Source organism: Gouania willdenowi, chromosome 10 (genome assembly GCF_900634775.1).
Source record: "Gouania willdenowi chromosome 10, fGouWil2.1, whole genome shotgun sequence".
Lineage (NCBI taxonomy): Eukaryota > Metazoa > Chordata > Actinopteri > Blenniiformes > Gobiesocidae > Gouania > Gouania willdenowi.
Genome location: NC_041053.1, coordinates 33,240,253 through 33,265,188, shown reverse-complemented (window position 1 = coordinate 33,265,188; position 24,936 = coordinate 33,240,253). Strand labels below are relative to the sequence as shown.

At 39.4% G+C, this 24,936-nt stretch overlaps 1 protein-coding gene across 2 annotated transcripts in view; it reads left to right on the top strand.

Moving 5' to 3' along the window:
• rab28 (RAB28, member RAS oncogene family) overlaps positions 1–24,936 on the top strand; it is a 38,676-nt gene that overhangs the window by 11,056 nt on the left and 2,684 nt on the right. For both annotated transcript variants that reach the window (XM_028460541.1, XM_028460540.1), the window contains exons 3-6: positions 65–153; positions 2,427–2,556; positions 18,603–18,706; positions 18,804–18,881. In XM_028460541.1, the coding sequence (XP_028316342.1) occupies positions 65–153; positions 2,427–2,556; positions 18,603–18,706; positions 18,804–18,881 (401 nt within the window). The remainder of the gene's footprint in view (positions 1–64; positions 154–2,426; positions 2,557–18,602; positions 18,707–18,803; positions 18,882–24,936) is intronic.

Here is a 24,936-nt window from a genome sequence, read left to right as displayed (position 1 = left end):
TTTAAGTAAATATGGATATATATTTTAACATCTGGGTTACTTCTGTGATTTCTCTCCTTTGCAGGAAATATGAACGTTACTCTGCAGGTATGGGACATTGGCGGCCAGACGTTAGGAGGGAAGATGCTGGATAAATATGTGTATGGAGCTCATGTAAGAACACACACACACACACACACACACACACGCTGCTAAGTTTGCTTTGAATTTGACAGTTTCTGCAATTTATTATGCCTCACACACAAGAATATATTGTTGTATATCTTCTTCATTCTCTTTCTAACATAAAACACAGACTGTGTCCGACTCCGGAAGGAAAGAACATATATAAATGTTATAAATGATTCCTGCAGTGGTGTAAAGGTCACCAGAGGCACAGGAACAATTAAGCTTCCAATCCCCTAATAGCTGCGTATAGGTGACTCTGTCCATGCTTATTGTTACAGCCTCAGCTGCTTCGTTCAGTGCCCACCACTCCCTCCATCTGGAGACAAACCATAATAAACTGACTTTTGGATTCACTGTGAATGCACAAGGTCAATAGGACTTATGTTTGCAACAACAGCGCTCCTAAATCTGGACTTCGATATTAATTTATTTAGTGATTTGTTAGGGAAGTGTAAATGTTTTAATATAGACAGAGGATTTTTTTTCTTAGGTTGTGTAAATAGAATTATAAATTATTCAGTGTCATTATTTTAAGTTAATTTACAGCTTGTCCAATAGATCAGTGGTTCTCAAACCTTTTTGGCTCACGTACCCACTTTCTCCTATTTCTGAATCCAAGTACCCCCTTTGGCTGACTGCAACATTTTGCTCAGGATACTGTGAAAAAAACAATTATAGAGCACAATGAATGAATACATATGTGATAAAACACATTTTAAAGAATTTCATTGGTAAATAGGTGGCATAAAACAGTATTTAGGGCCTCCTGAATAGATTTATTTTTATAGTTTTTATAATTTCCAGTCATCTCCTGCCTGATGTTTATAATTTTTTCCTTAAAATAAACATTATAAAACCCCATAGTTTTAATGTTTGCATTTCTTAACTTTCCACACTCTCTCTCTCTCCCAGGTACCCCCTGTAGAGCCATCGTGTACCCCTAAGGATTCACGTATCCCCATTTGAGAAACGCAATAGAAACACAATAGATTTTCTGATTGCTGTTTCCTTTTAGTTTTTAATTATTTTTTATTTTTACTGTGGAAATCACTTTGTCGTCTTAGAATTATAGCCTGTAACGATTTCAGTCACAGATGTTGGAGAAGCATTTAATTAATGCTGTTGTTTCCAAACTTTTTCTGCCCCCTCCTTCTAAAATAAATAACCTTTGCAATTCCCTTCCTTCATTATAATAAATAATATTAATAATAAACTTCATTTATATAGCACTTTTCAAAACACGTTACAAAGCGCTTTCCAAAGGCAGCGATACATTACAAAATAAAGTCTTGGTCAGAGATTAAAACAGCTTAAGAAACAGAAACATGAAAATAATTTCGAAGTTACTTAAAATCAGGGAAAGCTCTCTGATAAAAGTATGTTTTAAGAAGTGATTTGAATCATTACAATTACTTTTACACATTGTCGTTTAAAAAATACTTTAAGGGAAACATCTTTGGCACAAAAATGACCAAGTTGCTTAATATTGTAAACTTAGCTGACAACGATAAACAAAGTCTATTAATAAAAAAAAGTAACAAAAAAGCAGCGCTGTCTTCTTAAGCCAAATGTCATCCAACATCTCGGTGAACAACTTTCACACCTATTGTGGAGCACTGTGCGTCCTGTAATCAATCATGAGCGTTCAGAGAAAACTCACAGTCGTTTTGAAGAGGCGTAAGCTGTCCTCACCAACTGGCTGTTGTGACAGTGCGTGTCTTTCAAACAAAAAGCCACATCCCTTGGGTCGTGTTGCATCATGCAGTAAAAGCAAAGACACTTATTTACTCACTTTTATTCACCTTTTAAAAACATTACATTTAGGTTGTGATAGTCAAGCTTTTACATTGTGCTCAGAACAGAACTGTTGCATGACTGCTTGTGTAGAGCGTACAGTGTGAGGCATTAGTGAGAGAGAGGGGAAAATGTCTGACAGCAGCTTTCATTCATCAGCTCAGACAGTAGATAACCAAACCTGACCTCTATTCTGCAGTCTGGAGTCTGCTTACAAACCTGCCATTATTATTATTATTATTATTATTATTATTATTATTATTTAGCACACCACAGTTTTTTATTTAAAAACGGATCTATATGTCAGTTTTACTCCTGAATAAACATCAGACTGGGTCCACTTTGTGTCCCTAGCTCAGAGCAGAGGAGCAGTGCCACCTTCTGTTTCCTCTTACCCTCATTCCCAGTTTGTGTAGTTAATATCAACATTCTGTTTTAATGCTGTTTTCTTTCTTCTCACACAGGGAGTTCTTCTAGTGTACGACATCACCAATTACCAGAGCTTTGAGAATCTGGAGGATTGGTACAGCATGGTCAAGAAGGCCAATGAGGAATCAGATGTTCAGCCAGTTGTCTTCCTGCTAGGCAACAAAAGTGAGTAATTCACAAATGTAGCTTTTTTTTTCTTCTTACCTCCAACAGTGCATCAAGGAGAAAGGTGAGCCTTCATAAAAGTAACGAGCTTCTCACTGGTCAAAATGAGGAAATAAGGCAGCAGTGGGTAATTTACCTTTGCCATGGAAGTCAATTTTCATCAGCATTTATTTGTTTGTCTGTTTGCAGGATTAAGTATAAGCACTTAATGGAGTTTGACAAAATATTAACCAAAGATAGGCTTAACACTGGAAAATGCCATTAAATTTTGGATCTGGATCAATATACTGATTCTGGATCGTTTCAAAAATCAAAAAAACCTCTCAATATTTGCGAAATTTCAAAAATTCATATCTCTGTTCATAATTGACTGATAGCTATGTCAGGTTGCTTCCTCAATTACTCCACAGAGTATTATCCAGATTGGATCCAGATTGCGCATTTAATCTCGATTTTTCTAAAAAACAAAACAAAAAACATTTGGACCTACTTTATGGTTATTAATGGGGATAGAAATTTCTTTCAAGCCTTTTAAAGTGTGAATGATCATGGTACCATGATCTGGATCACTGATCCAGATAACTGGATATCTGGCTAATAGGATATTTGGCACTTGGCGAAAGTTTGCTCTCTGAGCGCTCTTGTTCACAAACTTAGTTTTTTAGTTTTTTATACACATTTTTTTTAATTTCCTCTAACGGTGCATTGAGGAGAAGAATGAACACTAGCTTTAAGCTGCTCAAAATGAAATCTGCAATTAATGCTGTAGTTGATATTTAAAAATGCATGCATGTTGTATTTGGTGCGTTTGTCTGCATGTGGAGGGGTAATTGTTTGATGGTAGCAGACGTGTTTATAGAAGCAGAAGATAAGTGATTGGCGTGATAAGCGAGCTGATAAGATAAGAAATGAGGTTCGGAGCAGTGGGAATGCTCATTTTGGGAACTCTTGGGAGTGACCGTGAGTGATTTACCATCCTTTGGCCAATGGATCCAGGTTACTGCTTATCTGCTCCCAGGCAATGCCCCCTCCTCCCCCTAGTCTTATTCTGCTCCTGTTACTCTAGTCTTTGGTAAAGGTGAGGCAACTCGATGTTAACCAGACGGCTTTGCTCCTATCAGCCGCCCTGAACATATCCCCCATCTCCAAAAAGAAAGGCCAATAATTGTGCCTCTTTAAACATCCCAATGACAGATGTGGAGTCCTGGCTGCTGCTGTGTTATTGTAAAGCCAGGCGTCGGTGTGTGCATGTGTGTAATGATGATGACCGTCCACCCTCCTGGGGGATGATGTACGGTCAACAGAGTGGTGCCTTCACAAAGGAAGCTCTCGTTGATGCTACTCAATGGAGACCATAGGTCAGCATTTAATTCACCTGTCTTAAACTATATCTCATCATGTCTTTGTTGTATCTTCTAATGGCCTGGTTTTAGCATCAGAAGCCTCAACATTTAGGCTAGACTCAGTGACTGTACTGTAATGTTTAAGTAGTCTAAGTGCTGGACCCAAGTCCCTCAGATTCAGACCCGACACACACAGCCACTCTTCCTCTAATAGCTCTAACGCTGAGCCAGTCTGGGTGTTTTTTTTTCCTTTCCATTCCTTCGGACTGAAAAAAGGAAAACAGAATCCCACACAAATTGCCCCACAAGGAGCAATTATTTACCTTTAAGGACATTATGAATCCCCCAAATCCTCCCATGGATTTTTTTTCTGAGCTGTTTAAAGTGAGTTCTTAGAAAATAAACTTGTTTTTATTATTCATGTCTTTTTTCATTTCAAAAGCTCTTAATTATTACTTTTCTTAAATAACTTTGATCAATGGAATGAAAAACAAGTCTGTATTTATTTGCGAGCAGGGTTCAAATTTCTTTCAGATTCGTCCCATTACAGTGCATGACAGAAGGCTATGAGTTTATGGCAGCTGAAATAGAAGCAGAGAGATAACAAGGAGCCTACAACAACACCACAGATTTATGTGTCTGAGTGAGCTTGTCTTTGGGGAGATTGTGGTGTTTTATTGCTCAGACACTTTTCATGTTTCCACTCATTTCCACACTCTCCGGATTCCTCAGGTGAACATGGATGGAGATGTCACGAACAACACGGTACTTAGATGGAGGTTAATCATGGGAGGGGAACTTTAGGAATGCAGTTAAAAGTTTTATCATGCTGAAAGATTTTTTAGATTGTTATAATGTGAAATGTTTTTAATAAGTGCTATAGATGACAGTCGTTTGACTAACTTAACAGCATGTGACCGGCGGCACACACGTCATTCCAGCCTGTGCCCTGCTTTAAAATTAATTTTGACCTCCTCTCCCCCTTCGACGAGTTGGCTTCATTTACAATGCTTCTAATGCACCCGTCTTACTGCCCCTGTGTGCCATGTCATGGCTCTGGAACAGCCTTTCCTTTCTTTGGCTAAGCATGGCCAGCTAGGGTTGAGTGGTCTTGTTAAGCACCACCTTTTTTGCACCCCCATGAACTCTTCAAGTTGCCCACAGCTTTATGGTAAATAAAGACGCCACTTGTAACAATTCAGAGAGGAAACCAATGTGGCTGTGGGGAGATCCCCTCTCTGGCCGTGTCCCTTCTCAGGCGGTGCCCTGCGGCCGAGTGCGCTGGACCCTCAATCCCACGGGCTTGCTTGGGCGAACTGTGGGGGTTGGGTGGGTGTCTCTGTGTGGTCTGGGTTCTGTGAAGTGTCTAAAGGGTGTGGTCCGTGCACCCTTGGGTCCTTTCGGGGGCCGCCTTCCTGGCTGGTCTCGTGGGTCTGGGGCGGCTTTCACACGCACTCGGAGGCATATATGGGGTTTTGGGAAATCTTATGTTGTGATATATCTTAGAACTGTTTGCTTCCAACGAATAGCTCTGTAACGTGTAAGCACACACTCACTCCCTCTCTTCACTCCCATCGTCATAGAAGTCTAGCTTAGGCTGGTGACGTTCACAGTTCAGCAATATAATAAATTTATTATTTAAGTTTTTTTAAGAATATAGCATGCTTAGTTGTCAAATTTGTGAAACAAGAGAGGAAACCAACAAAAATGTTGTTTAATTGAGGGAACATCTATGATCGAGAGGTTGGGGGTTCGATCCCAGTACCTGACTATGTGTCGAAGTGTCCTTGGGCAAGACACTAAACCCTAAGTTGCTCCCAGTGGTCGACTAGCGCCTTGCATGGCAGTCCTGTCCCATTGGTGTGTGAATGTGAGAGTGATTGGGTGAATGAGCTGATATGTAAAGCGCTTTGAGACTGCTTCAGTGTGGTGATAAAGCGCTATATAAAATCAAGTCCATTTACCATTTACCATGATCCACCATTTTCTAACATTTGACACAACATAAGTAAATAAAAAGTATGTAGGACTTGTGATGATATCGCATTGGATCAATATCGATATCAGCCAGTTTTCAAAGCAGCAATATTGGTATCATATCGGAAGTGAAAAACGTTGCATCTGGCCACCCAGGACAACACTGAGCATGTAATGTGTTTTGTCACTTATTGTTGATATTAGATATATACATTACATACTTCGTGTATTTTGGTCTTTTTTTTTATTTCTTTGTCTTTCAAATTAAAAGTTCTCTTTTAATAAATTGAAAAGTATGACACACCGCAGCTTTAATGTACAGTTATTTCAAATAAAGCTCCATTAACATTTCATCATATGGAATTCTGGCCATGTTACCGTCTAGAGTTGGTGAACATAATTCTTTCTAGACATTAATCCTTTGTCGTTTATCAAACCAATTTGTTTTTATTAAGTAGAGATCGCAGGACCTATGCTTGCTCCCCACCCACCTCCCTTCCCACCGCCAGCACTCTTTCCCTCAGGAACTAAAGAGCATCCATCATGGGCTTGTACAGCCCTTATTTGGGTGACTTAAATGGGTTCAGTTCTCTTAACCCTTTCTCATCACTCATGGGGTTTTTACTTAAGGTCCTAACACTGTTCACTCTTGGTCGTCTCAGGACTACCATGGGAAATGTTTGTCTCTGAAGAGTTTCAAGGTCTCTGCATGTAGTCAGTTTATGCTAGTTCCAGTTATTGCAAACTACTTGCCTATTTTTTTTCTTTGATATTCTTCAAGAATCACTTTAACATTCTTACACAACCATCTACATGTTTCAGCATACATACCAACTCTTCTAGTCACAGAGTTTAACCTACTCTCAATGCTTATCTCTTACATGTGTAGACCAACACCTCTGCTATGGCTGCCACTACAGTAATGTCTTTTCATTGGCTCTGTGTCTCTGTTGTTTTAAACAACATGCATATGTTTGCTTTTTGGACGCTATGGCAGATTTGACCACATACCATTACCCATTGCACTTTTCTCCAGTTTTCCACCCAGCCATGTGGAATTTAAAGCGAAACATTGATCTCCCTCTCCTCCTGATTCTCCTGAAGCATGTCCTTGCCACCAACATTGTTAGTATTACGTTGTTTGCCCTCTTGGTTTTGGCCATGGGCTGAGTTAATGCCTTCTGTCTCCCCCAGCTCTCACCCCATGTCCCCTCCCTGCCCCTGTAAAGCTGCCACTGTTCCTTTCTGTTCAGTGTAGGCCTACACATTTCTTAATAGAGAGATGCTCAGAAGTCCAGGAGTGTGGAGGAGCTCAATGCACTTCTGTTTTTGGTTTAGCTCAAAAATGTTTTTCCTGGCTCAACCTACTCGTACTTAGGTCCTCTTACAACAAACTAAAAGGTCCTAATTGCCCCCAAGGGAAAGGTTTAGCCACAATAGACATGTGGTGGGACAAAAGCCGAGTCCTCTTACTTCAGCACCCTAAACCCTACCCAGATAGGAGGGAAGAACACGTCAGCAGTGTCTGTTTCACACAACCACAAGTTTGTAGAATAATATATATACACAGTGTGTAGACTTGGTAGGGCACAGTATATGGTTGGGTAGAGATCAGGTATGTTTACAATTTACAGCAAATCCAGTGTTTCCTGATCCTATTCCTGATACTCTTTATTTTGGCTAAACGGACCGCATGTGTATCAAATCATCTCTGTTATGGGACTGACTATGTCAGCCTTAGAAAAGGGAGGAAACAAAGATTAAGAAATGTGGGGACTTTGATTTCACCTGCAGTATATCCACAACTGATTAGAAAACCTTTTTTCTAAAGGTGTTCTACATTTCTCTTTGTGTGCTTTTGTTTTTAGAGCAATAATAAAAACTCCGGTTTCTACTGATTAAGACAAAAGTTGGGATTTCACAGTAACAGCTTTTAATGCAGCCCCCCTTCCCTGCACTCATCCCCCTTCACTGTCATGCCTGTTGAAACATGGAAAGTCCTCATTCATTTTAGTCATCCATAAAGCAAATATTGTTGCACATGCAGCAGATGATCAGTCTTCGAATACCTTCTTGTGTGGTAAGTCATGGGCCATTTGATTTGCACAGCACAGCTTAGCCACCTGACCAGAGTTCAGCCTGGAACGCTCATCACACTCAGGCTATACTTTATTTCTTCACCGCTCCACAACATTGATATGGAGGAATTTCTGGAAGGAGCTATGCTGACACAGGATTCGATAAATATACGGGAACATCAACATCATAATCATATTTCTCCCCCTTTGCTGCTGAATCTGGTTTTTTGTGTTGTCAAAATGTTGCATCACTGTCTTTGCACCACATTTATGCATTTTAACTTGAGCACTGTTTCTTGAGGCAGTTGTGAGCTGAATTTTCTTTCTGTGATTTGAATCATTGCTGTGGTTTGAGGTTGACCTATTGTTGCTCTAAAGCAGTGGTTCCCAACCTTCCCGGCCCCCCAAAATAAAGGTTCCAGAGGACGGGGACCCCCACTGTACCCGAAGGTGGTTGAACACAGACATGAACATTGAACAACAGTCATGTGGAGATGGGTCCATCTATAAGGGGGAATGAAGGGGAAGTGGCAGAAATAGGAGTAATGTAGCAAAAATGTATTAAAAGGAACAAAAATATGGCAAATTTGGTCTAGTTGCAGGAAAAGGGTTAAAAAAAAAAAAAAAAAAGCAAAAGTGGGTGGAAATTGTTCCAAAAATATTCTTAGTTTCTTGAAGGCATCTGGCAACCCCCTCCCAGTGTTTCGTGAATCAAAATGGGGTCCCGACCCCAAGGTTGAGAACCCCTGCTCTAAAGACGACTTTGTTACAACGATTAAACCCATCATAAGGTGTCACATGCTACACTACAAATGCTCCCCTGTGCTCAATTATTGTAGCTCACATTTATGCTGCAGGCTCAGAGAGGAATGTATTACTGCCCAACCATAAAATTCCACTTAGTTTAACAGCAACAGGAGAACTGGGAGGACATGGCCAGTGAAACCCCCGGATAGCACCTTGTGCGGTTTGCTCAGAACGGAACCTTTTGTTCACTTTTCACGAGTCCTGCGAGCACCATAACCCGCCTGCAAGTCATTGCTCCATGTCTTACTTTACCAGCTCTCTCTGCCTGCAAAGCTACTGCTCCACACTGTTGGTTCTGCATTCTTTGGCCATGGAGGAACACCACATTGTTTTACTTGCCTCTGTGGAGCGTCTGAATATCTTTCAAAGTGTGAATGCATGTGTGGTTGCTATAGTGGGTGTGTCTGCACGTGTGTGTGTGTCTGCACGTCATTTCAGGGGAAACGATCAAATGACAAGATGAGCTGTGATCAATGAGCTGTCGACAGAACACTTCTGACCTAGTGGAAAGCAGGTCCCCAGACGGTCTCAGCCCATTTCAGGCCACCAGGGCAGGAGCACCGCTGCACAAAGAGCGTTTTGTCTCTGTCAGGAGTCCACTAGTGAAGACCCCTGCATGGGCCCCGCTCCCCTCGATAACACCAGGCTACTAACAGCACTTCATCTGTTTGTACTCACTCAGAAAAGTCACGATAATATTAGGATCTGACCTTCAAGCTTTTATATACCAGTAATAATTTCTAATTATTCCATCGCTGGGTTTAACCCATTAACACGTCAAAGTTATTCACAGATGGCGTCAGTGTTATGTCATGACCTTTCGGTTTGATTCCACAGTTGGGGATCATGTGTTCGAGTAAAGGTTGATGCAACCAAGTTACCGGGTAGATGTGTTTGTCTTTATAGTTGGAAATGTATCGTATAAACTTACACCAGTCCTTGATTTGTCGATTCATGCATGCTGTGTTATTACTGTTATCATGCCCTATGTTTTAATGCCCTTCCCTTTTTGCAATCTCCCCTCTAGTCCTGTAAACCAGTTGAGCCCATTCACCTAAAAGCTTAAATTCCAGGGGTTATGTTTTTATTTGCCTCCCGAGTCGCAAAAGTGAAATTAATGTCAAAGTCAATTGGGCATAAAGCAAAAGAAATATAGTAGGTCTCGTAACATTTTATTGCCAGATTAAACTGAACTTAAACATATAAACAAAATAATATGCAATTTTTTGTCAAATATAACCATTAGTCATCAGGTATTGATGTGGAAAATATTTAATTTCCTAGAGTCTTTCTAATAATAACAACGACAGAAAAGATAAATTTTTCTTTTCTTTTTCATAGTAGTGGTGAGTTGAATGCCCACTGATCCGTTCAGATACAAAAAGCATATTTTTTCCACTGTTGGAAAAACATATTTTTGTGCAATTTGCAAGAGGGATGTAATCTTGGAAATTAAAAGTGAATGATACAAACAGCAAAAGTTAGCATATTAGAGCACTGAATTCTAAAATCAAAACTGGCTAAAATAAAAAATAAAGACATATTCAAATAGTTTACAGTAGGCTTTTTATTTTAGCATAGAAGGATAACTTTTTGACACTCCTGACATACGTATTCCACCACTGCCTTATTTTGCTGCTTCATTTGACTTCTTCACATGCATTAAATATCCTGTGACTTCAGACACAAGACGTTCTTTTTCTACTGACGTTAAATGAAACCTTACTGCCATTAAACTAACTTGAATGAACAAATGCACAAATGTAAAAAAAGATGCAAATAAGAATTGACAATTGTATGAAGTTGGTTTAAACATTTAATAAACTGATTGTGGCTGTCTCAGAGGTAGACCATTGGTTTAGTTGAAAAGTCTATTTAGTATTTAGCTAATAAACACCAACTGGCAATAAACCATCGTTCCTATCCAGGTTTACGACTTTATTATAGGTTCATTAAAATGCTAAATAATTCAAAAACCCCAAAGGACTTTAATTTTAGAATTTTTTTTGCAGCTACAGGGCTATTTAAATTTGCTCAACACCAAGGCTTGTCTATTTGTTTCTTCTTACACTTTCTCAATGAGAATATGTTCAGTGGTTGCTTGAAGGTATTGTGGAGGATGATATTTTGCCTTCTAATTCCAGGTGGATCATCTAGACTATTGATCCTCCTAATTGTCAATCATTCTGACGTAAGGCCGTCGTGCGTTCTCGTCCCCAGCTTGTTTTCGCTTGCTGCACATGCGCACTAAAGGTGCGTTCACACCGAACGTGACTGGAGTGTCTGAAGCGACTGGATTACATTCAAATCAATACAAATGACACAACCTCAAGTTATCTCCTCTCAAGTGACGTGACTTGCGTGATTTGAGCGACTAGTCAAGCGCAACCTAAAGTTGAAAAATATGAAATTTTTAAGCAAAGTCAATTGTTGAAGCTCACGGTTCTCTAGCTTGTATGAGCGATGCCGACACCAACTTGTAAACAGAGCTGTGCACGAGGAAAACTGGGCTTGTGCACGTTCTTTCACACTTGTTTAATAAGCATACGCTCTTGGGAGTAGGTAGAGTGTTGAGCATGTGCATTTTTTTCAAAAAGTGGAGAGGGTGTTTCTTTTCTATAGTTTGGGAAAATCCTCCTCTGTACCTTTAAATAATTAGTTAATGAGTGTTTATTTATTTTTTCTGACAGGGATCGTAACGTCACGGCTGATCACTTTAGCGTAAGGTCAAAAAAATGACTCATTGAAGGTTTGAAATACAAATCAAACGCAAAACATATGAAATAGAGATGGCAGGCCACCTCACCAAGCATAATAACTGTGTTTGATGTGGTAACTAATCCTAACATGCCATAATAAACAACAGTGAACATTATGCTGACAGCATTGAGTAAAAAGTTTTTTTGGCAGCTCGAGAGGTTTAGGACTTGTAGAAGCTGTTCTCGTTGACTGATGACAATGAACGATAATAAAAACCCGTAATCGCATAATTCATAATTAATTACAATTATGACAATTATAACTGTAATTGTAATTAAAAACAAAACTGTTGCTCTTATCTGAATTGAATAGTAATTGAGTTCAGATAATTGACTTTGTAATTGTAATTGGCATGAAAATTATATAAGATTTGTCAAATACAGTTTAAATAAATGCAAAACTGGGGAACCATTATACAGTTCTATAGCTTACACATACATAGTTAACAATTATATTAATATGCTTCAACGTTTACCACTTCCTTTCACTTCTCTTGAGGAGCATTTTATCATTTAAAAAAATATCATATCGAGGGGTATAATTACACAAAAAAAGGCCCACACCAAAAATATTAATACCAATATTTTCATTTATTAGGAAGTCTAACAAGGTAACCAAGTGACGAAAAACACATTAGATATTTTTTTAGTGTATTTTACAGCTGATTTAAGACATGGGTCAAAACCTACCAGTTTTATATGCTTATTTATTAAAGGCTCTGTAATTGTGATTAATTGTAATTAATCTTTAATAATTGAGAATGCAATTGTACTTGACTTTCATGGGGGAAATAATAATTGTAATATTAGTTGTAATTGGAAAAAAAAAATCATAATTTAGATGTAATAAAGCATGGATAAAAAAAGATGTAATTGAGCCCAACCCTGATTGTCACACATTTGTGTGGCGTGGTATTGGGAACAATTGGACAATCTGCACCTCATTAATACAATGTGAATCCATTAATGTTTTTTATTGAAGGGAAAGAGGGGCAAACCGGCCTCTTAACTGTGTGGTGAAGGCTCAGTGTGAGGTAATGTTGGAGGTGATAGACTCTCCTGGGGTTGATTAGACACAAACCTGTAACTTTCACTTAGTGGGGTATGACCCCCTGACAACAGACGCATAGCTGACTACTATTACCACACATACACACATACACACGCACACAAACGCGAACACACACCACTTGGTCCTTACACTCTCCAATGCACTAACTGCTGTTTAGACTGCTGGCAATTAACTGTGTTATTTCAAGCTTTTTCTCTGGCTGTTGCACGCTGCGTATTACAATTGGTCCCCAGCAGCCAATTGAGAGCAACGGTAAGTAGGTGTCTCTGTTATCACAGCACAGTTTTAAATGGCCTTTGGAGGATTGCACAGTTCTGGGTAGAATTTAGTGCTGGTTAGCCAACATTCTTATTGTTTAGCTTTTGCCAACGCTGGTTGGTTCATGAAGGGTAAAACTCCTAAAAATTGCCCTTGAGTTGTCAAAACATCTACACTTGGCTGGTAACTGTGTAAATGAGGTGATTGTGATGTGGGTTTTTCATTTTTTACACCAACGCTTTGGTGTAGAATATTTGCTTTGGAACGTTCAGACCCAGGTTGACTTCCCTGTGAGGCAGAAAGGGCATCTCACATAAAAACTGAGTGAAATTATAGTGCAAGTTGCAATGGCTTGTTGTTTTAACCTCTCGCAAAATACTGGATAAATTCAATAGCCAATAAATAAATGTTTGGGTTGCTTGTATCAAGTATTTTCCCTATATATTCACTGACCAGCTGGATCTTAATTTGTGATGTTTTTGAATGGCTTTACTTAACATATCAACTTTATCTTGTAGCAAAATAGTACGATTAGACCGACATTATATGTTATATGACAGATACTTTATTAAAGTATATTTTAATTCAATTTTAAAACTGATAATTGTTTGCAATATCTCAAAATATTTTCTTCAATAACAGACCCAAATGTACAAATAAATGGAAAATCTATATTTTTCTGTAATTTATCAGGCTGCATACTGAAAATTGAAATATACCCATTGGCCCAATTTTCCTTCTAAATGGCCAACAAATATGCACACTTGAAAAACACAGGTGTTGTATTTACAAATCAATGAAACTGCTAAGAATTGTTCCCTGACTAGCCAAAATAGCAAAATCTCCTTAAAAGTATTGTGTATATTTTATTTTCTAACACACGCAAGTTCCCTTTATTGTAAACCATGTATATTACAGCATTCAACAGAGTTTTAAGTTGTTAAAAGGACTGTACTATACAATTCATTTTATTTTGATGTTTCATACTCCAACTCCAGCATGTTTTTTTTTATTTTTTTTTTACCTGCTTAGGTTAATAAAAAGAAAATCAAAGTTTAAAAAGCTTTTATTCATCTAAGCCAGAGGTGGGAAACTTCTATCACAGCAATATCAACATTAATGTCAGCATTTCGAATAACCAATCTTAGCATTAACAGGAAAGAACAAAGAGTTTTTATACTATTTTTGTTATTGTCTTGCTCGGTATGAGGCGTTTTGTGCATTTCTTTTGTCTTTTTGGGTATTTTTCCCGTAAAATGTATGTTTTTGGGAGTAATTTTTGTGTATTTCTGTTGTAATATTGCTTGTTTTCTGTAAGTTTATGAATTTCTTTGTATCATATTGTGTGTTTTTGTTGTCGTTTTGTTAATTTTTGTGGTTTTGAAGTATTTACTGTATTTTTCTTGTCTTTTACTGTATTTTCCAGCAATTTTGTAATTTTTTGTATTTTTAATGTATTCTTGCTTTTGTTTTGTGTATTTTCCTGTCATTTTGTACATTTACTTTGGGGGCCGCATAAAATCAGCACGTGGGCCACCATTGTTTCTTTCCATATTGGTGATAATCGTTTTGCGGCCTGTACATTTTTATTACTATTTCTATTGATATTAATACTATGTATGCATCTGAAGATGAAAAAAAACCCCATATATTCAGTGTTTTATACATTTATGGTTAAAACCTGTGAAAAATACTCTAACTTTATGTTCTATCTAGCTGTCATTGTATTTTCCAGTATCGTTTACCACATTGACACAAACAAAATTCTGATTTCTGTATAGTTGTTTTCTCATTTTATAGGTCAGTACAAACCATGATGCATTTATGGTAGAAGCCCAATTCATCCAGCAGATATGAATCTAACCGTTGCCTTGTTACTCAGGCCAGTGACAGGCAGACCTCTTAAATAAACACGGATGGTGACCAGAGCGAGGGAGCACCATCGCTCTTGACGACTGATGATCCACTCCGCTATCACTATGCGCTCGGAGGACTAAACAGTTTATTTCGTGTTTGCAGTCACTTCCTAAGAGTTGTTAGGCTGATGTACAGTTTGACAGAAACGGAGGGAAACCAGATCATTGGAGGAAGATTGTTTCCACCTGATAAGTTGGAATGGGTACATTAGGGAGAAAAATGGAGCAAACACTAAAACTGTGGGATTACTGTCGTACTCGGTTTACTTAGACTTATGTCACATGCAGAAAAAAATAATTTGTGTGAGAAAGTGGGCCCACCTACAGTATTAGTTTGTGAGTGAAAGGATTTACTTTGCTGTGCACAAACCCATAAACTGAACCAGGAGGAGAAGTGAGCATCGCCTGGTTTGCTTTTACTGCATGTTTACAGCATGGCAGCAAGTGATATCACATCCAGGTCCATTTAGGGGATGCTTTAAATCATAGCATTCTTTTGGGATCTGGCCAGTTATTATGAAAGTTTTGGTATATTTGTTATTTGTCTCTTTAGAATAATAATAATAAAAAAGTTTGACTCCACAATTGAGACTAGCTGGACAAGCAGCATCTTCATTTGCAGGTGAAGTGTTCAAATGGATTAATCTGTGGCTGTTAAATGGTGTTTTGAAAATAAAATGTCGTATTTTGAGATTTGCACAGTTTCACCACTTTATTTATACTTAATTGCATTGAGGGGTATGATTGAATATGTCAGACTTCTATCTACTCCTTTTTTGAACGTGTAAATGTTTTGGAAATTAACTTGTTTTGTGACATTTCTTTTTTTCTATATGTAATGTTTTGGTTTGTACATGTTCAAAAATAAATCAATCAAATCATTCTCTATTTTGCATACAAATATTTCAAAATAATTCACTGAGAAATGTTAAAAGTATCTTAGGACTGTTCAATCTTTTTACGACACATTATTTACTTACTGCATTTAATGGATAGCAAATGTTAACCCCGTCCCCCCTAAATCTTGCCATTGAGTTTCAGGAAATTTACATTTGACCTCCTTTATTCCACATTGTTATGACACACACTTATCGGTTGGATCCATTGTTTGAACATTTCCTAATGTGACCCTGACGCGGGAATGACAAGCTTTCCCAAGTGTGCAGGATCTAAAGGATTACCATTGTTTACATGTAGTAGCATGTTGTGTACCTCCTCTGTTAATGACTGAAATTAATAACCCGCTGACGCCTGCAGGACAGCTCTGTTTACGCCGGGCCAGAGACATGACGTGTCTCTGGCCTCGAGTCGTAGTAAAAGTGTCTGCCCCCTTGCACAAAAAGGTTTGTGTTTACATGTCACTTATGGCGGTGATTATATTTGTTATCGTCTGATATAATTCATTTTTAGATGTGTCTTTTATGGCCTTTTGCTTTTTTTGGGGGAGTCATTGTTCTATTACAGAAATACAAGTATGCAATGTATTTGACTTCTCTTTTTTCTGCTTATCTGTACTCCTTCCCTTCTAACAACCTCACACACAAACACGCTGTAAGAGGCATTGGAAGAGAACAACAATCCTTCACATCTATGATAAAAAACTTATACAAAGACTAAAACTCGGGGGGATGAGAGAAATGCGACACCGTACAGTATTCTGGCTTCCTCTGACTAATATAGACTCCTATATACCAGATACCGGGTGTGGCCCCCTTTCTGCACAAAGCCAGAAATAAAGGACAAAGCTATTACTTTCAGCAACAGGACCCCCAGGTGACCTTCCACATAGACCCCTGTATGACCCCTCGGTCAGGAAGCAGAGAAGCAAAGCCCCCAGTATCACTGCACAGGAGTCTAACAACACATCTTTACAATTGTGGAAAAGGAAGACATTGGCTGTGTTTGAAATGGCATACTCTGTACTACAAACTAAATTAGTATATACTGTCTACTATATACTATAAGTATGGTTTGGAGAATTAGGATGATGACCATTCTTACTGAAATATACTTCCTAGTTTCCCAAGATGCATTTCGAACCTACAACGACAAAAACCAGAAGCACCCTTTATTTACCACCTTTAAAAGTTCTGGAAGTATTTTAAGCGAGAAAGTAACCAAGTAGAATATCAACATCTAGTCATTTGATCCATAAAACTTGCGGAAACTCACGTTATGCCGATTTTTCGGAGACTTTTGGAGACCTGCCGCCATTATGCTACTAACAAAACTTCCGGTTAACTTCCAAACAAGAGCCCCATTTACAAAAGTGTTAAAAATAACTAGAAGAAGATGCTTTTGTTTTGAAAAGGGGGATGTTTGATTTTTAACTTGAAGCTGCTGCAGGACGATTTTACATTCCGCTTGCAATGCATCATCGGGCAGTTGAGTATGACTAGGCAAGGCAAGCGAAATATATTTGTGTAGTGCATTTCATACACAAGGCAACTCAATGTGCTTTACATGATCAAAATGTGCAGCAGAAAACGTTCAACAGCTTAAAAATCGATAAGAACATTAACATAAGTGTGCCCACTTCGCATACTTCAATATTGTCTCGATATAGTATACATACGGGTATTTCCTGAGTATCTAATGTGAACACCCTACATACTCATTTTGACGTCAGACTTAGTATGAGTAGTACGGTAGTATGCAATTTCGAACAAAACCATTGCATTCTAAGCTCATAGTAAATCACCTTGTCTGTGATCTTCCTATAATTCAGGCCCTGGTGCCAACCTTAAAAATCTGGTACTATCATAAGTCAAAGTGTTTTCTTTATTTATATTCTCACTGTGAGTGTAGCCTCAAGTCTTTGGTCATTCATGCATTGTCTTCTGATCATCACTGCACAGCTGGGCTGGATTTTTTGTTTCAGGTCAGTTTGGAGTTCATGGCTTCAGGGTGCAGCTCTACTAGGCTTACATTGAGAAATGTGTCGCATCTAGCTTTGATACCAGCTGAGAATGGAGGCTTGGAGCTACAGAATTGCCCTACTAAAACATTTGCATTTGAATTCAAAGAGTTTCATCAAAGTTCACAGTACATGCATGTTTCACACTCGAAAGTTGATACGTGCAAATACCTTAATACCGTAATTGTTGCTCTTTTAAAGAAATGCATTTCAATAACTTTCACAGGTAGAGGAAAGTTTCCCTCCCTAAAAGTGTTTAATATTTATGGGACAAAATTACCTAGCTTCATCTAAATTAATCTTCAATTAATGTCTGTATTCCTTGATTCACAGCTGTGCATTTCTTACATTCCTGCACTAGTTCCCAACCTTTTTTGGGTCGTTACCCCATTTTAGTATGATGCATTTTTGTTTACCCCAGATGCTTTTTTTCCTTCTACAATTAGCTTTTGATAATGCTTTTTGTTGCCAGAATTAGGACACAAAGTGACAAGATGTACCAGATCAGATATTTTATTTTACTAGATTTATATTTGTGAAAGTATGGAATAAAGTTGTTCAGGATTGTGTGTGGTGTTATAATTTAAAAAGAATAATAGGAATCAAAACATTTTAAAAATACATTTTCAATCAGTATTTATCATCAATTACTAGACATTCCAAGGGACCCCATGTGAATTCAAGGCGACCCCAAGGCTGAAAAACACTGCATTACCGTATATTATTCTGATCAATTCTAAAAAAATCTGATAATAAAATAAATAAATAATTCTGCTGAAATCTTTTCCAGACAAAAATGCATGTTTTTCATGAATATAACTGTTGTAATTATTGGCATTCCGCCTCAGCAAGTCCAATTTATTAGTGCAGAGATGTTTTTTTTGTACATCACATTTTTATGTATTTTTTAAATCTACAGTCGACCTGGAGCACATGAGGACAGTGAAAGCTGACAAACACCAGCGCTTCTGCCAAGAGAATGGCCTCATCAGCCAGTTCGTTTCAGCCAAAACAGGGGATTCAGTAAGTGGAGACTTAACTGGATAAGTCATTATAAAATATGGATGATATCTAGCACTGTCCATTTTCATCTTTTTTGTCTTTTTCTTCTCTCCCTAAGGTGTATCTGTGTTTTCAAAGAGTAGCAGCAGAAATTCTTGGTGTGAAGTTAAACAAAGCAGAAATGGAGCAGTCCCAGGTGAGCAATAACATCTTCACTGTTATTCTCTCAGGTTTCATCCAAACAGCCTATCGGGTCTCACTTTACAGGGATTTAAAAAAATAATAAAATAAATTTTACGATGTCTTCTACACAAAATCTCATACATTACTGACTTAAAACATGGCTTAGAAATAAGTTGGTACAGGGTAAGAAGTAGCTTGTGTTTTGGTTTCTTCTTTCTCAGGGTTTTGTGCCGTGGTGGTATGCCTGAACTTTGTGCAGGTCAGTGGGAGTGTGTAAGGTCAATGCAGGTCACCACGCACTGTAAAGGCTTCTTGTTGTGTAAACACAAGTTTGTTACGTCTGCCTCCTGTGGTGGTATACCTGCCACTGACACTGCCCATCTGTAAATAGATGCACATTGGCCACATTAATGCGTGAAGTCAGAGGTCAAAGGTAGGCGGGTGTGCGCATAAGGGTGACGAGGTTACTCTGCGGCTTTCTGATTTATTTGGTTTATCTCCCCACTGTTGTGGGATAGAACAGGATTTCTGCTTGCCAGCCCAGTCCAAGGTGCCCAGTAGTGGCAGCTGTGGGATTTACAAGGTCACCTCCTCCAGAGGCATTAATCCTGGTTTGATATGACCCGCTGGAGCCACACTGGCTGGGCAGTGGTGGAAGAGACGGGAAGCTACAGGGAGGTCAGGACCCTCTGAGAAGGCAGCGCATCTAGGGGAAGGACTCGCCAAATTCTCAAGCTCCTCTCCCATAACTACCAGTGCATGGGACGAGCTGATAATGGTCACTCGCTAATGGAGCTGTCCATCTTTGTTGTTCTTCCACTCCTCCACTGATATACCTGTCAGTAACACAAAGTGCTTTAATCCTGGCTAATTAAGCTGCGTTAAAGGTTACATCCAGTTTGCACTTCAGTGTTTGCACTTTGATAGCTTTAGGAGAGGTGGTGAAACAAAGCCAAACATAACACCTGAGATAAACACTCAAACGAACAAGTTTACTATGTAGAGCACTAACAGTCAAGTTATGTAAACATATGTCTGTTTTCATTTGTCTGTGCTTCTTAAATATGTCTTCTGCAGCCATCCCAATATGTAAAGTAAAGGAACACCAAAGGCAATCCCAGAAATAACAAAAACCCTCAACTTAATATTAAAATCAATATTGATTAATCTGAAAAGGTAGTCTCTCAACTACTTCTCAGACCCATTTCATTCTTTTTCATTCACAGGGATTTGACATTACAGAGAATTACACACATATTTTCTGAAACCTTGAGTACCTCAATATTATAAAGATAATCCAATGCAAATTATGATGACTTCTCAGTTCAAGTAACCTAATGAGAGAACCTGTAACCAGCACAATATATTGCTGGTTACAGCAATAATTTGAAATGTTTTCAGTCTTGAAAAGTCATGGAATAATTTAACTGCTTTGGAAAAGTTTTTGAAATACAGTTTATTTAATTTTAATGTTTAAAATCCAACCTTTGCTATTGCTATGGGTTGTTAAGTCCCTTAACACCTTGTGTTGTACATCGCTTTTAATAAATGTCTGCAAATTTAAATTGTAATCATATACTCTTATAATTAAACATGGTTCCACTTAGTTGTTGTTTAATGTTACATTCAATAGCTGATGCATTGTTATTTAAAAAATATTGCAAAATGTGTGTCAAAGGCAATTGCATTTTTGTACAATGCTATATGATACATAGGTTATGGACACAACTTGCATTCCCTGTACCACGTGGTCTTGAATAGATCTTAGCTTTTCAAAACTAAGTTATGGAAATTTGGTAAAATATTTTGGAAAAGTTTTGAAATGTCATTGTGAAAAAAGTGTGGGAACCCTGTATACGGCATTTTGTAGATCTGCTGTTTGTTGTCATATGGTGAATTGACCCACCATATGCTGACAATGCTTGGATAAAATGTGTTAAAATAATAGTTAAAATGGCTAAAAGCTTGTATTGAGCTGCAGGCATCAGGCTTTGTTGCAAGATAGCAGAATTTATGCCTGAAATTCTTTAAAAAATATGTAAAATATTTTTTTTCTTCCAATTTAAAAAAAATCTACTTTCACATCTTTTCCTGTACGTCTTCTAAAATGTATGTATCTTACATCATGAAAAGGTGTCTTTTCATAGATAATCATCAGGCATTCAGCAGATCATGGCTCTGGGTTTAGCAAACCCTGATTATCAACTGTCAGGTTTAGAGAGTTGAACATGAGGGTCACAACCTCCAACAGTATTATATCTGCCTGGCAGCTCTCTGCGTATGCTGGATCAGATAGCAGGTTCCACGGATCACTCACACACTCCGACACTAGGACTCGGCAGCTCATTAATCAGGCAGTCAACCATGTGGTCTGTTCAGACAAAGCAAAGTGTGGTCTGACTCACTCTCATGCCACACTATCCAGTGTATGCTGTTTTAAACATGCGCTCCGATGGAGTATGATTGCTTGTGTCAGCAATCGTTGACTTTATTTACAAATTACATACAACATTACTGTTAAAAGGCTCAGGAAAATAATTGGAAAAAACCCAGATGGGACAATACAGATCCAGTCTGATTTATTTACAGTGTTGAATTAAATCACTGACATATTTCTGGCCTTGTGGAACATTATTATTATTACATTATTGTAGTTTAATGCATTAATTTCTAACAATGCTAATAAAAATGTACACATTTGAGTGTTATTATTTATCAAAAAAAAAAAAAAAACATATTTAATTCAATGTTTAGTGTTCTCTGCCATGAACACATTTTTCCTGCATTTCTGTGTATTTTCTTTTCATTTATTTATATATTTTCAAGTCTTAGACAGTTTTTCGGATAACATTAAGCCAGGGTTTTTCCTGCCTTGGGGTCGTGACCCCATTTGGGGTTGCCTGAAACGTCTAGTAATAATAAAATCAAATAAATGACTGAATAAAACTGTATTCTTAATTTTTTCAATTGTATTTATTTTTTTATTGATCTATTTTGAACAATTAAAAAGACAAGACATAATATGACAGACATAGACAGAGTAAAAGAAGAGTCAGAAAGCACAAATATCATAAATATTTATTATTCTTTTTCAAATTGAAACACCACACACAATCGCAAGCAACTGTATTTTATACTTTCACTTTCTCAAATATTAATCCTTTCATCCATCCGTCCATCTTGGGGCAGGATCTCATACCCAACCCAGAGAAGGCACTCCACCTTTTTCCGGTCAAGAACCATGGACTCGGATTTAGAGGTGCTTCACACTTGGCTGTGAACCGATCTAGTGAGAGTGGAAGCTCATGGCTTGATAAAGCCAACAGGACCACATCATCTGCAAAAAACAGTGATGCAATCATGAGGCCCCCAAACCGTACCCCCTCAACGCCCTGGCTGCCCCTAGAAATTCTGTCCATAAAAGTTGTGAACAGAATCCGTGACAAAGAGCAGCCCTGGCAGAGTCCAACCTTCACTGGAAACGAGTTCGACTTACTGCCGGCAATGCTGACCAAGTTCTGACTCTGGTTGTAAGGGGAACAAACAGACCTTATCAGGGGGTCCAATACCTCATACTCCCGGAGGACCCCTTAAAGGATTCCCCGAGTGAAACGGTCGAATGCCCTCTCCAAGTCCACTAAACACATGTGGACTGGTTGGGCAAACACCCATGCACCCTCAAGGACCCTTTTGAGGATGTAGAGCTGGTCCACAGTTCCACGACCAGGACGAAAACCGCATTGCTTCTCCTGGATGTGAGGTTCGACCATCCGGCGGACCCTCCTCTCTAGTACCCGCAAATAGACCTTACCGGGGAGGCTGAGGAGTATCCCTCTATAGTTGGAACACACCCTCCGATCCCCCTTCTTAAAAAGGGGGACCACCACCCTGGTCTGCCAATCTAGAGGCACTGCCCCCAATGTCTATGCAATGCTGCAGAGCCGTGTCATCTATAACAGCGCCACAACATCCAGGGCCTTTAGGAACTCCGGGCGTATCTCATCCACCGAGGAGCTTTTTAACCACCTCGGCAACCTCAGCCCCAGAGATAGGAGAATCCACTCCTGGGTCCTCAGGCTCTGCTTCCTCATCGGAAGGCGTGTCGGTGGCATTGAGGAGGTCTTCGAAGTATTCCTTCCACCGATCCACAATGTCTTGAGTTATGGTCAGCAGTGCACCATCCGCACCATACACATTGTTGACAGTGAACCGCTCCCCCTCCTGAGACGTTGGATTGTGGTCCAGAACCTCTTCAAAGCCATCCGGAAGTTGTTTTCCATGGCTTCACCAAACTCCTCCCATGTCCGAGTTTTTGCCTCTGCTACCGCCGTGGCTGCACTCTGATTGGCCCGTCGGTACCTGTCTGCTGCCTCCGGAGTCCCACAGGCCAAAAAGGCCAGATAGGACTCCTTCTTCAGCTTGATGGCATCCCTCACCCTCGGTGTCCACCAATAGGTTAGGGTGTTGCCGCCACAGCACACAGAACATGGCCCACTCGGACCCAATGTTCCCTGCCTCCCCCGAGACATGGTTGAAGCTTTTCGGAGACTCTGCCAGACTCTCACAAAACGTTTGGGTCTGCCAGGCCTAACTCGCATCTTCCCCCGCCATCGGAGCCAACTCACCACCAGGTGGTGTTTGGTTGACAGCTCCGCCCCTCTCTTCACCCGAGTGTCCAAGACACGCAGCTGCAAGTCCGACGACATGACTACGAAGTAGATCATCGAACTGCGGCCTAAGGTGTCCTGGTGCTAAGTGCATATATGGACAATCTTATGCCTAAATATGATGTTTGTTATGGACAATCTGTGACGAGCACAGAACCCATTAGCAAAGTACCGCTTGGGTTTCGATCAGGGGCGGCGTTCCTTCCAATCACGCCCTTCCAGGTCCCACTGTCATTGCCAACGTGATTGTTTAAGTCTCCCAGCAGAACTAGAGAATCCCCAGAAGGAGCACTCTCCAGTACTCCCTCTAAGGAATCCAAGAAGGGTGGATACTCTGAGCTGCTTTTTGGCACATTGGCACAAAGAACAGTCAGAATCTGTACCCCCACCCGAAGGCGGAGGGAGGCTACCTTCTCGTCTACCGGAGTAAACTCCAACGTACAGGCACTGAGTCAGGGGGCAAGAAGTATTCCCACCCCAGCCCGGCACCTCTCACCATTGGCAACTCCAGAGTGGAAGAGAGTCCAACCCCTCTCGAGAAGACTGGTTCCAAAGCCCTCGCTATGTGTCGATTCAAGGCTGACTATATCTAGTCGTAACTTCTCAACCTCGCACACAAGCTTGGGCTCCTTCCCCGACAGTGAGGTGACCTTCCATGCCCCTAAAGCCAGCTTCTGTAGCTGGGGATGGGATTGCCAAGGCTCCCGCCTTGGATTACTGCCCGATCCACAAAGCACCGGCCCCATGTGATCCCTCCTGCTGGTGATGAGCCTACGGGAGGGTGGGCCACGTCATCTTTTCCAGGGCGGGGCCCCACTAGCGCCAATCCGGGCAACGTAAACTTCCTTTGTTGTTTCTTCATCACATGTGGCTTTCAAACCTTACTGGGGACATTAAGCCCCCGACAACATAGCTCCCACAATCATTTGGGTACTCAAACCCCTCCACCAGGTTAAGGTGGCGGTTCATGGAGGAGATTTTAACTAGTTTAATCTAGTTCAAATAAAATGCAGTATAAAAATATTTGAGCTGGCACATGGTTACTTTGTACATTTGTAACACAGTATAACAAATATGATAAAAAAAAAAAACTAGCTTTAGAGAAAAAAAAGTCTCTGGGGTCACCAGAAATTTGTGATATAAAAATGTGTCACAACCTGAAAAAGGTTGGGAACCACTGCATTAAGCCCAATAACAGTTGTATTGAGTTTTTTTTTTTTTAGTTTTATATGAACCAAATACTTTTTAGAAGTCAATATTATCTTACAATCATTTGTTTTACCTTTTTTGAAAGGGTTTCCACTTTGTTGTTTTAGGTTTGTTTGAAATAAAAGCTCTTTGGGTTCAAGGTTAATTGCAGGCTGATCTGTTTGCATTAGCTGTTTTTTTTAACGTTGAAAC